Raw genomic sequence first — 16,304 nt, 5'->3', positions numbered from 1 at the left:
GCTGCACTTCTAATACCAGCTGGGTTAAGGTGGGGGTGGGCATTGCCACCTGCCCCACTCTGAATACCAGCTGGATGAAGGTAGGGGGCACTGCCTCCTGCTCCGCTCCTGATCCCAGCTGGCTGAAGGGAGGACGGGCATAGCCACCTGCTGTGCTCCTGATCCCAGCTGGTTGAAGGGACGGTGGGCATTGCCACCTGCTCTCCTTCTAATACCAACTGGGTTATGGCTGGCAGTGAGCATTTCCACCTTTTCTGCTCCCAATATCACCTGGATTAAGGTGGGTAGTGGGCATTGCCAGCTACTGTACTCCTTATACCAGCTAGATTAAGGCAGGGGGTGTGCATTGCCATCTGCTCCAATCCTAATACCACCTGTATTAAGGTGAGGGGTGGGCATTGCCACCTACTCCGGTCCTAATACCAGATGGGTGAAGGGGGTTCATGCATTGCCACTTGCTCTGCTCCTGATTCTGGCAGGTTGAAGGGGGACGGGCATTGCTGCCGCTTGGCACCTGATTCTGGAAGGGTGACGATGGGGTGGGCATTGCCGCCTGCTCAGTGACTTATTCCTGTAGATTGAAGGGGGTGGGCATTGCCACTTGCCCTGCTCCTTATCCCAAAGCTACAAAAACCACCAGAATTGAAATTTTGGTTTTAATTATAAAAGTGCAAAAATGCAGTGCAAAAATGCAGTACCAGTGAAATAACTTAATAAATGGTTGTTGTGGGTTTTCCGGGCTGTATTGTCATGGTCTTGGCATTGTAGTTCCTGACGTTTCGCCAGCAGCTGTGGCTGGCATCTTCAGAGGTGTAGCACCAAAAGACAGAGATCTCTCAGTGTCCATCTGCTCCAACACTGAGAGATCCCTGTCTTTTGGTGCTATACCTCTGATGATGCCAGCCACAGCTGCTGGCAAAACGTCAGGAACTACGATGCCAAGACCACGGCAATACAGCCCGGAAAACCCACAACAACCATCGTTCTCTGGCCGTGAAAGCCTTCGACAATACATCGAACTTAATAAATACATGAATAAGCGTTCAAATGCAAAAGGTGAGTCCATACATTATGTACAAGATGCAAAAAATACAATCAACCAGTCACAGTCCGAATTACTGGAGTAAATTGCAATGTGCCAGCAAGGTGGAAAAGCGCTGCTTGGTGGAGAGCCAACCGAGTGTCTTCTCATGGAGATTCACAGTCCCATATAAACACGTTATGGTGCCGATGGGGTTAGGCAAGCAATATTTCTGTTTAACCCGTTTCGTGAGGCAAACTCACTTCATCATCGGGCATGAAGCAATTAGGACTGACTATGAAATCCACAATGGTTCTATGTTCTGCTCTCCCACCGCTCCAAAGGTTGGTTTGCGGACTATGTTGACATGAAGAAGAAACATTGGTGTGCCCCCAAAATAATAAATCTGATCTGACCAGTCCTTCCACAGGGAATACTGATCTGGAAAGACTTGGGGGGGGGGGTGTTTGCATTGCACACACCTGCTACCTCCCCTTTATTTAACGATGAGTTAATAGTTTGAATCAGAAAAGCACGAAAAGTCAGAAAGCTTTCACAGCAAGACGAAGTTCCTCCTGGTGCTCCTTGACTCACTATCTTTGGAGAACTTCATTAGTAACAGTGGGGGCCCTGGCTGGTGCTAGTGAAAGACAACAGCATACCCTCTTCTTGCACTGTATGTAAAAACACACAGAACGGATTGTGATTGGCGATGGCACCATGCCAACTGCTGCTCCCTTTGTTGGAGAAGAAACAAGTGTGAAAACCTTCTAAGGTATCCAATTAAATATGTGTAAACCTTTAACAAAGCATTTAATTCAAAATTGTGTTGTGCGTGTCATATATCAGAAATACACGTATGTGAAAATAACCATCGACTGGAATTTTTCTTTTTTTAAACTATAAACAATAATATAAAAGCTACAGACAACAAACACATTTTAAAAAACAACATCCCCAAAAGAAGACACACTAACAATACGTAAGCAAGTGAGAAAAGAAAAAGAAACCCTTAATCTAAACTACAGATTGAGTTCTGATTTTCTCCGCCACAAATATAGATAATTTTCAGTCTCACTTATTCTAAATTAAACAGAAGGTACCTCTTTTTTCTATTGTTCATTATTCTTAATTCATAAATCCAGATGTCATTAAGTCCTTATTATCTATTTCATGTAAAAAGTCTCTAAACGGTTTCCATTCAGTCAATAATGTAGCTAATGTCTTTTCTCTAATCAGTGAAGTAAGTTTTTCACTTGATGCAAACACTTTTATCCACCATTCCTCCACTGTAGGCAATGTTGGAGTTTTCCATTTTTGTGCATAGAGCACTCTTGCTACTGTAATCAAATATAAAAACAAAGTTCCAAAGCTTCTTTCCAACTGGCTGTCCATTATTCCTAACAAAAAAGTCTCTGGTTTCAACTGGATTTTAATCTTCAAAATCTTCTGAATCAGTGATTGTATCTGAGACCAGAAACTCTTTGCTTTCTTACATGTCCACCACATGTGATAAAATGTCCCTTCTTGTTTAGCACATTTCCAACATACATTTGAAGCATCCTTCTACATCTTCAAGCAAGTGAAAATAACCATCGTGTCAGCCTCCAAACCAGTATGAAATTCACTTACAATGACTCCTGTAACAATAAAGTTCTAGTGCTTAACATTCAATAAATACATTTCATAAATACAGTTCATAAATACATCAACAAATAGTTGTATATTACACTAGTCCATATATTGTCACAGTCCCAAAGACCAGAACAGCATGCTGAGGAATATACGTTGTTAAAAATCCATATTTCCCTCAATATAGTCAGAGGATCATGTCAAAGTTCAATTTCAGGTCCAAAGCCAATTATTTATTTCTTTGCAGAGCCAAAAAAAAAATCAACTGTGATTTGCAGACAGGTCGTCTGGTGCATTTTATCCCATTTCATTGCTTTTCTCAAAGCAGTCACAATATGAAATCATATCAATATAGCTCTTAACTCCTAGAAAGGCATTTTTGCAAAGCTCCTGCATGAGGCTGCATGAGGCAGTACACAGCCAGGCCTAGGTAAGTCATGCAAGTCGGGTGGTTGCTTGTGGCCCTCGCCCCAATAAGTCCTCCTTCAAAGGCCAATACAGCTCTGGAAAGGGCTCTGTCCCCTTCCTTGCCTTTTACTGACAGCAACCAGCCCTGGAATACTAGCTAAACTGTTACGGTTGCCTAGCAACAGCCAGTGAGGCCATCTGGTTAAAATGACACTTCTTTTTGTAATTTTGGTTTTGTTTAATTTTATTATTATTAATTCTATTAAACCCCCTGGAGGGTTTTTTTTAATATCTAAGATTTCGCAGATCTTTGCCACTTGGCTATTAGTATATGTTTCTGAAGTTTTTGGAGGTGTCTCCAAATTAATGCGAGTTTTATGCCTGTGTGGTGGTATTGCCCCCAAAATGTATATTTTTGGACAGGGAAGTCTTAAATAACTGATCATTAGATGAATTGTATTTAATACCTTTTAACCCATTGGTAATGTAGCTCGGAAACCTTGAACATATTGATAATAACCATTATGAATGTATCTAGAGAATATGAAGGGAAGGCAGCATGGTATATTCAAGTCTCGTCAGATCTCGGAAGCTAAACAGGGCCAGTACTTGGAGGGCAGGGGGCTCCAAGGAAGACTGCAGAGAAAGGCAATAACAACTCTCCTCTGCATCTCATTTGACTTGAAAGCCCCTTGCTGGGGTTGTCATTAGTAACTGAGAGCTGATGGTGCATGCACGTGCGCGCACACAGAGAATATCTTTATTAAAGCAACTTATAGCAGCTAAATAGCAAAACTGACGGGACGCATCCAAGCTTAGAAACAGGAACTCAATCCAAAAAAAAAATTTCATCTTCAAAAAATGCTTTATTGATTTTGTCTCCAAACAGTATAATCATCGTGTATTTAATTTCGTTCAAGATATTTATAACCATCTTATGTTCTTCATTTTAAAAACTAAAAAATGAAAGCTTATGACATAAATCTACTAGTTTTTAGGCTTAAAGAAAAGAAAGCATCTTTGCCTTTCAGAAAACAAAAAGAAGCCGGCAGCGAATCAATTGCCATTACAGTCCTCATAAGAACATGCAGTCCCCTTCTAAGGCAGACAAGAAAGCTGGAGTCTAATTTAGGCGATGCAGTAGGCAGAATCAGAAGAAACTAAAGCAGGTCGTATTTCTTAGTTGCTGGAAGGCCAACAACCCACATAAGCACAGTCACAGCTGGAGAATCCCCTCATTGTCAACTGGTATCTAGATCATGCTCACAACAACTGTGTAATCTTGAGATCATCGAGGCATGAGAGACAATGGCAAGGTCTCGATCAACCCAGACTGAAAAGAAAGGATCTCCATGCCACTCCCAATGCCTGGGAATCTGTCAGTAGAGCACTGCCAAATTGCTCACCTGATCTTTAATCTTACTTTTTCATAGTATGAGTGTCCCACTTTTATCATTGTTATTAACATTATCTATAGTCCGCCTTTTGCACTGAGACTCAAGGCTGGTTACACAGTTTAAGACAAATAAGATCAACAGCTGGGATATCCAATGAACAAAGCAATAGGGTTTGGGTATTGGAAATCTGAAAATAAGCAGAAATCTAAAAACTGAACCAAAACCCAAGCATAAGCGTATTTAAACATTTAAACATTAAATGCAGCAGATAGAATCATAGGGTTGGAAGGGTCTTCTAGGGCCATCTATTCTAACCCCCTGCACAATGCAGGAAATTCACAAATACACAGAAACCCAGTGACCCTTACTCCATGCCCAGAAAATGGCAAAACACCGTCAGGATCCTTAGCCAAACTGGCCTGGGGAAAACTGCTAAATGACCCCAAAGCGGCGATCGGCCTTACCCTGGGCATGTAAGAAGGGGCCGCGAGAACTAAGCACTGATGTAACCCTTCCTGCCCTCCCTCTCATGATCTGCCCAGGTTCACAGAATTAGCATTGCTGACAGTCATCTAGCCTCTGCTTAGAAACCTCCAAAGGAGAGCCCACCACCTCCCGAGGAAGCCTGTTCCACTGAGGGACCGCTCTAACTGTCAGGAAGTTCTTCCTAATGTTTAGCCAAAACCCCTTTTGTATAGGATCATACTTATAGCAACAAATATTAACACTGTAGTATAGTATCCCTTTACCAAAGCAACTTTCTGAACTATTTCCTTTCACTACAGCCCTCTTACCTGCATAAAAAAGCCATCCAGAATAATTCAGTTTTACACAGTTTGCAGAAAGCCAGGAGAGTGGGAGTCCACCTAACCTCATCAACCCCATCATCTATGGGGTTTTTCCCATTTGCAGGGTGACACCTTGTCACAGCTGCTGGAGCCCAGGGAAGCTGTCTGTAGGCTGCCACCACTCTGGTACAGGTTTCCTAAAGAAGGGCCCAGAGCACCCAACCAACACCTTGTCGACTCTTTCCCAGTAGGTTTGACTTATTACATGACCAAATGAGGCATGAGGACCCAGGAAGAATAATAAAGAACTTTATTCAAACGGTTTATTAATAACTGGTTCTCAAACTTTGTAGATTAAAGAGAATAGTAAAGGTTGGTGAACAAACAAAACTAAAATACCCTAACGCGTCTAGCTAGACTGTTCTTACTGTCTCCTAGTGACTGTCTTCCAACTGTCTCACCCCTTCTGGATGAGGGATCACTCCGTCTGCACCAGCCCCTCCTCAGCTCTGCTCCCTAGAAGTGAACGCCCTCCCCCTGTGATGAGGCCTTTTATCTCTTCTCTCAGGCACCATCCCCCTATTTTCCTAATGGTGCAAATTTTCCCTCCAAATCCCCTCTTACCCAGTCACAGGGGCCAAAGGGAACCTGGGAAATGTAGGCCTTGCAGTAACTTTAGTGCAGGCTTCCCCAGAGCCACTAGGCCTCGCTAGGCCCAGGCTCGTAACACACCTGCAGAAGGCCCTGCTCAGATGTGTGAAGCTGCCATTGCAGAGCATGAGGAAAGAGTCAGTTCTGCAGATATGAGGGACCATGGCCTTTCCCCTTCTATCTGGTCTCATGTACATTATTCACTGAAGACACATGCTCAAAGAAGATACTGCCTCACCTGAGGCACTCAATGAGAAATAAAAGGAAATAGAGCAGGGTGAAAGCACTTCCCTGAAAGCTCTGGTACATCCAGGTCCATTTTGCATTCCAGAGGTTCATGAATGACGTGAAAGGGAGAACTTGCCGTTCCAACTGGAAATGCCCAAGAAGACTCCTGGAGGTACAAAGACACCAGGAACCTCTGAGATGGACCATTCTATTTGGCCTTCTCACCCCTGCAGAGGTATTTGCTGAGGCTTCATTTGACAATCTGAGCATAGCATGGGTAATACAGATAAATACCCCACTCTCAGACAGGTTCCCTCCATATGGAATACCGAAAGAACATACCAAGCTACGTCATAGATGGGTAGATCCGATCAACATTTCCATCCATGGAAACCACCCAGTTATGCTGGAGATCATGAGACCTAACAACAACATTTGATTTATATACCACCTTCGGGACAACTTAATGCCACACTCAAAGCGGCTTACAAAGTATGTTATTATTATCCCCACAACAATCACCCTGTGAGGTGGGTGGGGCTGAGAGAGCTCCAAGAAGCTGTGATTGACCGAAGGTCACCCAGCTGGCTTCAAGCGGAGAGAGGAATCATACTAGGCTCTCCAGATCAGAGTCCTGCCGCTCTTAGATGCTACATCAAACTGGCTCTCATGGCTGAATGAAAGCCACAAGGAACACAGGAAGTAAGGAGGGGAATTGGGCCACATGGAAAAAGAAGTTGGTTGGATGCACTATTAGGCTACTGCTCCAGCATGGTCAGTCTTATCTACTGTGATTAGCAGCAACTCTCCGAAGTTGGAGGTGGAAGCATTCCTGTTACGGGCACATTCTACATGCAAAGCAGATGCTCCACAAGGAGGTCACAGCCCCTACCAGATCAAGAATGGGTCTCACTATATGCAGTAGACTAAGAGAACCCCCAGTCTCTCCTTTGTCCCCAAACCCAATTGATAGGCATTCTGCCAGAGACTGCATGGAGAACATGGGCCTGCTGCTTTATCCTACTAGGTTCAGGTGATAACAAGTCACATGAGTTACTACCTCCAAGATTAAATCCAAAATGACATTGTTTTCCTTTGGCCGTACGCATCATTGAATGTAGTCACCTTCAAACAGGAGGAAATGCTGCACAGACATTGAGGACATCCCATGTGGGATTTTCTTGAACAGATGCCATGTGGGTTCTTTGGTGTGAATTGCGGTATGTGCTCCGACTGAAACTCTTTCCACACTCAGAGCATTTATACGGCTTCTCTCCTGTGTGGATTCTTTGATGGGAAGTAAGACTTCTACGGTGCCCAAAGCCCTTTCCACATTCAGAGCATATATATGGTTTCTCACCTGTGTGGATTCTTTGATGGGAATTAAGGTGCTCTTTCCGAATGAAGCCTTTCCCACACTCAGAGCATGTGTACGGTTTCTCCCCTGTGTGGATTCTTTGATGATAAACAAGACCTGAGCTATGACTGAAGCACTTTCCACACTCTGAACAGCTGTAAGGTTTCTCCCCTGTGTGGCTTCTTTGATGGTAAGCAAGGCCTGAGTGATGACCAAAGCTCTTGCCACACTTTGAACAGCTATATGGCTTCTCCCCTGTGTGGATTCTTTTATGAGAAGCAAGTTTTCCACTCTCTCTGAAGCCCTTACCACACTCTGAGCATTTATATGGTTTCTCTCCGGTGTGGATTCTGTGATGGGAAGTAAGGTGCTGTTCCTGACTGAAGCTTTTCCCACACTCTGAGCATGTATATGGTTTTTCCCCAGTGTGGATTCTTTGATGGGAAGCAAGGCCTGAGCTGTGACTGAAACTCTTCCCACACTCTGGGCATTTATGTGGTTTCTCCCCTGTGTGCATTTTTAGATGGTAAGCAAGGCCTGCACTCTGACTGAAGCACTTTTCACATTCTGGGCATTTATATGGTTTCTCACCTGTGTGAATTCTTTGGTGGTAAGTAAGGCTTGAGCTGTGACTGAAGCTCCTCCCACACTCGGGACATTTATATGGCTTCTCTCCTGTGTGGATTCTTTGATGGTAAACAAGGCCTGAGCTGCAACTGAAACTCTTTCCACACTCATAGCATGTATATGGTTTCTCTCCTGTGTGGATTCGTTGGTGGTAGGCAAGGGCTGAGCTGCAACTAAAGCTCTTTCCACACTCACAGCATGTATACGGTTTCTCACCTGTATGAATTTTTTGGTGGTAAGCAAGGCCAGAGCGGTGACTGAAGTCCTTCCCACAATCTGAGCAATTATATGGCTTCTCCCCTGTATGAATTCTTCTATGGGAAGCAAGTTTTCTGCTCTCCCTGAAGCCCTTTCCACAGTCAGAGCACACATATGGTTTTTCTCCTGTATGCATTCTTTGGTGACAAGTAAGGTACTCCTTCCTACTGAAACTTTTTCCACACTCAGAGCACATGAATGGTTTCTCCCCTGTGTGGATTCTTTGATGGTAAACAAGGCCTGAGCTGTGACTGAAACTTTTCCCACATTCGGAGCACTTATATGGTTTCTTCCCTGTATGGATTCTTTGATGGGATGCAAGGCCTGAATTATGAGTGAAATTCTTTCCGCACTCAGAGCAGTTGTATGGTTTCTCCCCTGTGTGGATTCTTTGATGGGAAGTAAGAATTGTTCTCTGATTAAAGCTCTTTCCACACACAGAGCATTCATATGGTTTTTTACCATTGTGCCCTCTTTGGTGTGCAATAAGGTGGACATTCTGCTTGAAGCTCTTTCCACATTCTGAGCATTTGTGTGGCTTCTCCTCTGCATGCAATCTTTTGTGTAAAATAAAATTTTTGCTCAGACTAACATTCTTCGAGCTCTCTGTCCACTGTAACTGTTCCTCCTCATCCGGCATTCTCTGTTGTATGCTAAGATTTGATGAGTCAGGAAAGATGTTTGCACACATACGGAATGTAATCCTTTTCTTTCCTTTGTGTCTTTCTTCTTGCATTACGATTTCATGGCCGTTTGTAGATTTCTTCTTCCACATTTGTTTTGCTTTAGTTTCCCTTCTATGCTGTTCTTCACTGGTCTTGCTCTCTGTTTCTGCAGTAATAAAGAGAGAAATCAACCAACAACAACAACAACAACAACATTCAATTTATATACCACCCTTCAAGACAACTTAATGCCCGCTCAGAGAGGTTTACAAAGTATGTTATTATTATCTCCACAACAAACACCCTGTGAGGTGGGTGAGGATTAGAGAGCTCCAAGAGAGCTGTGACTAGCCCAAGGTCACCCAGCTGGCTTCAAGTGGAGGAGTGGGGAATCAAACCCGGCTCTCCAGATTAGAGTCCCGTGCTCTTAACCACTACACCAAAGTGGCTCTCAAAGGAGAAATGAGCCATCTCTCAACAAACAAACCAGACAAACTCTTGTTTTATGTAACTGATTGAGAAAGGGTGAGAAGCAGATCATGTCATACTTTCATTCACTTCTTTCCAAGGGTCTTAATTCTGTGACAGAGCGACAGTGTTGCTTTCATAAAAGAAGAACTGGCCCTCCATCCTTCTATTTTTCCTTTCCTCTTTTTCCCCCCTTTGGCAAGACTAGTGGGTGAGGAGGTCAAGGCCTTACACAGCTGCACTCCGCACACCCGCATCTTGTCAGTAGGCGGCATCCAGAACAAGGAGAGGAAACTAAGGACAGGAGTTCAGTTGGCCCTGCATCCTGAGCCAGGAGAAGAATTTACCCACGTCTGCCTGTTGCCCTAGCACTAAAAAAGAGAAAGGCATGAACCAGGTGAGGATCAAGGGGGAGGGCACTCCATAGGGCAATGCTGAAAAAGCCCCATCTCTGGCCTTCACCTGCCTCACCTCTGAAGCTAGGGATGCTTGTCTTCTGACAACTCTCTCAATTTTGTGTTCACACACAGTCACTGAAAATTGAGGACTGCCAGGGGGAGTCATAGCCCCACTGGTTTTGCTTATACTGTCTGGTATTTGCAGCTAGAAAAAACAGGGTGGGGGGGAATACAAGAGCTACCTGTCAATCTCTCTCCTTCCTCGGAGACCTGTGCAACTGACTCTTCCCCTTCTTCCAGCCAGGAGGCACGCTCAGGTTTGGGAATCACAAGCCCTTATTGGGAGGAGGAAAAACACACAAATTATTTCTGGAATATCCAGCTACAACCATTTCTCAAGTCTTACAAACTACTCCGTTTGTACACTGTCTCTCTGTTCTATCAGGGGAAAAGAGTGGAAACGAGGTGTTTTAATGTCTGGACACAGAAGATGCAGCAAGGGTAACTATTAATGGTCCCTGGCCCCAGGGAGGCCCGCCAGCGTCAACCAGGGCCAGGGCCTTTTCGGTCCTGGCTCCAACCTGGTGGAATGCTCTGTCTAAAGAGACTAGGGCCCAACCGGATTTGTTATCCTTCTGCCAGGCCTGCAAGACGGAGCTGTTCCACCAGGCGTATGGTTGATGCTGGTTGGGTCTCCCCACCAGCCAACTAGAGGAAGACATGCCCTCCTACCCACCCAGCCTATTAAATACTTTGGAGATGGTTGGATGATGGTTATTGGGGAAGTCTGCTGCTGTGTGTTTTAAATATTTATGGGGTTTTATTGGTTTTAAAGTTATACCGATTGTAATCCACCCTGAGCCTGCTGATGTGGGGAGGGTGAAATATAAATTGAAATAAATAAATAAATAAGTAAATAAGTAAGTAAGTAAATAAATAAATAAATAAATAAGTAAGTAAGTAAATAAAAAGGAGAAACATCCGCCTAATTCTGAAATACAGCCTCAATTTGCCCAGTGTGTTGTGAAATCACTCTGGGAAAAGGCTATCACAGAGCAAAAGCAATCCACAGCAGCTTTGGGCTCACTGGAAAGGTGAAGGACCGTAGATTCAGGAAAGACCAAAGGGAATACTTCTTTACACAACAAGTGGTTTAAATGTAGAATATGCGGCCAGAGGAAGTAGAGATGGCTACACAAATAGGCAGCTTTAAAGGGGGGGGGGGAAACAGATTCATCGAGGAGAGATCTATCAGTGGCTACTAGCCATAGTGCCTAAAGGGAACCTCCCTATTCAGAGACAATTAACCTCTGTATCCCAGTGCCAGGAGGCAACATCAGGGGAAGGCCTCGGCCTCTCTGCCCTGTTGTTGGAACTCCATGTTTACTGGTTAGCCATTGTGCAAGACAGAATGCTGCACCAGATGGGCTACCAGTCTGACCCAGCAAGGCTCTTCTTGTGTTCTTAAGGGAAGTCCCAAGCTAGAGAGAAGCTCTCTTAGGCAGCCCAAATCAAGAACCAGCCTCCCACAGCCAAGTCTGATGCCACCAAATGCAGCTTCCATCACTGTCTCTGTGAAGAATACCAACAATCCCACCAGCTGGGGAAAGGAGGACGAAGTGTGCTGTGGCACAGGCCCTGCTGAGCACTGGGGGTGGGGGTGGTAACCATCTTCGGACTTCACAGTGCAGACCTTTCCCACTTCCCCTTCCTGTGGCAGACCACCAAGCCCCCCGCCCCCAATTTTGTTCCGGGGGGGGGGTCAGCAGGCCCTCAGGTACAGCACAGAGGGCAAAGCCGGGAGTGCCCTGGGAGAGGGGAATTGGTGGGAATTGTGGCACTCTCCTGCCAGCAGAAATCTTATCCTGGTGGAGGTATTGCACGGTTGGGTACATCCCATCAAACATTTCTAAACTGATTTTAGGATCATCATTACGGCTGCAGCTCAAAAAAAATGTATTGACTAACAGAAAGGGAGAGCCGTACCGAGAGAGGCCAGGTTCCTGTAATTCTCCTCCATGACTTCCCTGTGCAGAGCCTTTTGGCCCGGATCCAGCAGCGCCCACTCCTCCTCCGAGAAATCCACAGACACATCCTCAAAGGTCACCAGAACCTGAAAGATGGAGGAAATATTTTCTCTTCAGCAAGGATCCATAAAGACAAGGAGCCAGGTGTTCTCCAGCAGGAACCAAAGAAAGCTTTTTTTCTGAAGCATTCACAGCCATTCTTGTGGGCAGAATTTTATTTAAGTGACAGAAGGAGATTCCTTCAGCCATAGAGGGATATAAAGAGGACAGAGGCACCAGGGATGTCCCCATCTATATTAATTAGTTAATGAAAATATTTATATCCCACCTTTCCTTTTGGCTGTAGGCAGCCTTACCCCACGGATACCTTCCCTACCTGATCTGGCTGCATACACGGAGAATGTACTCCATTCCACTGAAGAGAAGTCTCAGAACATCCATTTGATGTCCTTCCAGTGCCTGAGAGGGAGACAAAGGAAGGGGGAAGAAGTTTAGCCTGTTCACTGCCTGGCCCAACCCCACATCCTGGCCCTCACCTTTAAAACCGTCTCCACCCTGGGCCTTCCATGCCTCAGAGGTCTCTTTCTCCGGCATGTATGCCCTCGCTCAGTAAAGATATCTAGACAGGCCAGCTCTCATTAAGTTAGGAAGGAATGGGCTTTCTCTTGTTATGGCTTCCCCTGCTTTGTGGAACCTCCTCCCTGGGAGATCAGACCTTCCCCTTCTCTATACGGCTTCCCTTCCAAGATAAAAACAGATAATGCTAAATCCACAGTAATTAAAACACAGCTAGCCACGAGAATCACAACACAGGGCTTCAAAAACAAGATCAGAAGAGAATCTGTCAGCTTTACCAGCAAAAGATCAGAGCCCCATCTCGTCTCCAAGACAGATGGGATAATCCCCTTGGAAAAGTTGAAAGGGAGTGAACTCTCCCAAGATGACGGAGAACAAAACTGCCTCACTCTGGAGCCACCACCCTCCAAGGTCCTGCTCCTTCTTCAAGGCCACCCAATGCCAACAACTGCTATTGTCTACAGATGGGCTGTGCAGGCCAATCAAAAGAATGTGTATGTGTGTGTGGAGGGTTTTTTTTTTTTTAGTAAGAAAGTGTTCCATGAAAGAGCTTCTGAGAGGGAATCTCTAAAACGTATACATTATTCCTCAGTCCTCATACATGTTTCTTATATGGGGGACAACGAGTGTGGTGCAGTGTTCAGAGTGCCAGACTAAGAACTCAGAGACCCAGGTTCAAATCCCCACTCCACCATGGAAGCTTGTTGGGTGACCTTAGGCCAGTCGGACACACAGCCTAACCTACCTCACAGGGTTGCTGAGAGGATAAAATGGAGGCGAGAACAATATAAGCTGCTTTGGGTCCACACTGGGCAGAAAGGTGGGGGGGAAATAAGTAAATAAATAAAAATATATTCTGCTTCTTTTATGAAAGCTCTCTCCAAGGGCTGGATTAGGCCTGTGAAATGGCTGACGCGGCGTTCTAAATTGCGAGAGAAGCTCTAGCAAGCATCCCATCTCTGCAGACTGAAGAGGGACATACAAGCAGTCCTCGGATTTCAGGATTACTCGGGAGAAGGAATCTGAGCCGACAGATGCCCCCCGCCCCCATGAAATACACCCTCCTTACGCAGCGAAGAGGCACCTCCATCGCCCTCCTGCTTGACCTCCCCAAAGAGGAATCTCTGCCAAGGCACTGCTGGGGCCTCTTTTGCTCCTTCTGATGAGTCCTGAAACAGCACAAAAAGAACAAAATCAGCGGTAAGAAAGTAGCACTGCCAGTGATTGCGAGGGGAAGTGGCCAGAATGGACTCTTCTTTGGATGGTTTCCTGAAAAGTCACGCCCTAGGGGAGAGGGGGACACGAGGACAGCCTTCCCCACATCTTTGGGGGTCCTCACCTGCTCTTCCAGCTTCACGGTCCCTGCCTGGCTCTGGAGGAAGCCTTCTGCTGGGGCCACCGCCTTTGAACTGGTCACTGGCCTGCATTCCCTGACCCAGCTTTCCATCTCACAGACAGGGTGGCCAGGATCTCGTCGTCTCTCTTTGTCAAGATGAAGAACAGCAAAACCAGGCAGGGTTGCAAAGTCCCAAAAGGTGTTCTGTAAGCAACCTGTGACCCTGTCCCGGCAGATGAAGCAAGAAGAGAAGAAAGCTGGCAAGGAGCTGAGACTTCTGTCTGCAGAGAAAAGAGAAAGTGGTTTCCAATGACACCGACAGACGGAAGTAATGTGGTAAGAACTAAAAAGGGCCCTGCAGATTCAGACCAAAGATCTGTCTCATCCTGTGTCCCTTTTCCAAACTAGATGACCAGATGCCTCCCGGAAATGCACTGACTGGGCAAGAAGGCAACAGGCCTACCCTGCTGCTGCCCGCTCCCCCAATAACTGATCTTCACAGGTAACCTACTCCTTAACATGGAGGCTCTGTTTAGCCACTGATAGGTCCAACCCCCCATGTAAGTGCATAATCCCCCTTGGAAATTCCCACCACATTCTGCAGCCATGAGTTCCATACATTAATTATATGTTGTGCGAAGAAACTCTCTCTCTCTCTCTCTGTTCTTATTCTACTTTATTAGGTAACATCAAGTTCTGGCGCTGCTGAAGAGGGACAAAAAATACTCGATACCCACATCCATAAGTTTCAGCTCTGAGATCCTTTTTGAGACATCAGATGTGCACTCAGGGTTTCAAATGTGGCAATATCATAAATGGATCCACTGACATTATGACAGGGACCATTTATTTCCAAATGCTTTCTAGGTCATAATTATATAGCCCACCTTTCCTGCTGAGACTCAGTGCAATAATCCCTTTCTGGCTGCCACCACGGAGCTACCCATCTTGGCCTGAAGCCCCTTTTCCTGATCGCTCCCCACCAGTTCATCACCAGTGCAAATGGGATCTCCAGATTCCCCCCTCCCCCCCTCAACAGACATCTCTTTCTGCTCTCATACACTGGATACCATTTGTCCAGTTGGGAGAGGCCCCTTTGGAGATGTGACATCCCAGCCACCAGCTGATGTCCCTGCAATTGACAATGGCTCTCAATGCTTTTGAGACCCTCTGGATCAACTTTCAGATGGCGGGGGGGGGGGCATTGCCTTCTCCTGGCTCCACACCTGCTAGGAAGGCGGGTGCTCGAAGGGGGTGATGGTGGGTGGGGCGGGGCTCGGCTTTGCGCCGTGGCTCCCCTCAGGTCTCGACCCCCCCCTTTTAACGTCTACTGCCGGCTGAGACCCCCCCCGGGGGGTTGCAATGAGGCGCCACCCTTGAGCTGCACACGAGCCCCACTTCTCCCTTTCCAAGCCAGACGGAACAACTTGCCAGCAGGAAAGATCCCGGGGAGAGCCAAGAAGCTGGGGCTGGATCCAGAGACGTGGGGGGGGGGGGGCTGTCAGTGGTCAAATCAGGGCGGGGGGGGTGTTCTTGCTTGCTCGAGAGGGGGCAGCGCGCACCCCTCCGGCCACCACCCGGGGGTGCCTTTGGAAGCAGCCCCACCTCCGGATGCTTCTCAGCCCTCCCAACTCCCCCTCTCCCCCTTTTGCTCCCACTTCCCCTCCTTGCATCCCCTCCCCCTCTCCTTCCTCCACTGCTGCCCTGGGATTCCCCTCCCCCCTCCAAGCACCTTCAGCTCACCCGGTCCTTGGGGGCGGGGGGCTGTTGAGGCTGCAGCAAGGCCACCTTCCCACAGTTGGGGGGTTTCTGGCCGGAAGTGGCTCCTCCACCCACCCACCCCTTTTCCACTCTAGGCGCGCAGGCTCGCTTCCTTTAACCCTTGGAGTGCATTTCTGCAGGCAGCCAAACGGGGCCCCTTCTTTCTAGCTCGCCCGCAAGACAGAGCCCGAGCCCTGCGGGGGATCTCCGGAGAAGGCGTCGCTCTTCCAGGCAATGCGTTCATTCACACCTCCTCCCGGCGCCGAATCTCTGCAGAAATCCGCTTCGCTTTTTCCAGTGTTTCCCTCTTTCCAAAATTGCATCTGATGAAGAGAACTGTGATTCTCGAAAGCTTATGCTACAGTAAAGTTGGCTAGTCTTAAAGGTGCTAACTGGACTCTTTCCAAAACAAGTTCAATGCCATAATACAGGGAAACAGCCGACAAAGCGCTGCGAGGACTAAAACCTGGAGCGGACGACGTCCGGGTTCGGGATTTCACTACGGCGGAGGCGATGCATCGCAAGTCGGTCCTCTAGCAGTGAAACCAGCCGAGCTCCCCTTCCTAGAGACAAGGGAAGCGCAAAGGGACCAAGGGGAGCATTGACAGGCAGATGCGCCTGTAACGGCGATGTTTGCTTCAAGTGTCAAACTAATGGGGGGGGGGCGACTGAGCCCATGAACCTGGTCCTCCAAGTCTAGTCTTGA

General features: G+C 46.7%; 1 protein-coding gene across 2 annotated transcripts; it reads right to left on the bottom strand.

The window, feature by feature from the left end:
* Positions 1-3,946: 3,946 nt before the first annotated feature.
* On the bottom strand, positions 3,947-15,649 carry LOC129329117 (zinc finger protein 420-like). Of its 2 annotated transcripts, none has more exons than XM_054978547.1 (7): positions 15,570-15,649; positions 13,841-14,118; positions 13,586-13,670; positions 12,302-12,384; positions 11,885-12,011; positions 10,141-10,233; positions 3,947-9,198 (listed from the first exon to the last, which is right to left on the bottom strand). In XM_054978547.1, the coding sequence occupies exons 2-7, from the start codon at positions 13,946-13,948 to the stop codon at positions 7,253-7,255; spliced, it is 2,442 nt and encodes an 813-aa protein (XP_054834522.1). In that variant the 5' UTR covers positions 13,949-14,118; positions 15,570-15,649; the 3' UTR covers positions 3,947-7,252. The 2 variants fall into 2 exon arrangements, with proteins under 2 accessions (XP_054834522.1, XP_054834521.1); XM_054978546.1 differs by having other exon boundaries at positions 13,571-13,670; positions 15,581-15,634.
* Between the last annotated feature and the right edge of the window lie 655 nt (positions 15,650-16,304).

The sequence above is a fragment of the Eublepharis macularius genome, chromosome 4 (assembly GCF_028583425.1).
Source record: "Eublepharis macularius isolate TG4126 chromosome 4, MPM_Emac_v1.0, whole genome shotgun sequence".
Classification (NCBI taxonomy): domain Eukaryota; kingdom Metazoa; phylum Chordata; class Lepidosauria; order Squamata; family Eublepharidae; genus Eublepharis; species Eublepharis macularius.
The sequence above is the reverse complement of the archived record's forward strand: the minus strand, read 5'-3'. Positions and strand labels throughout refer to the sequence as shown.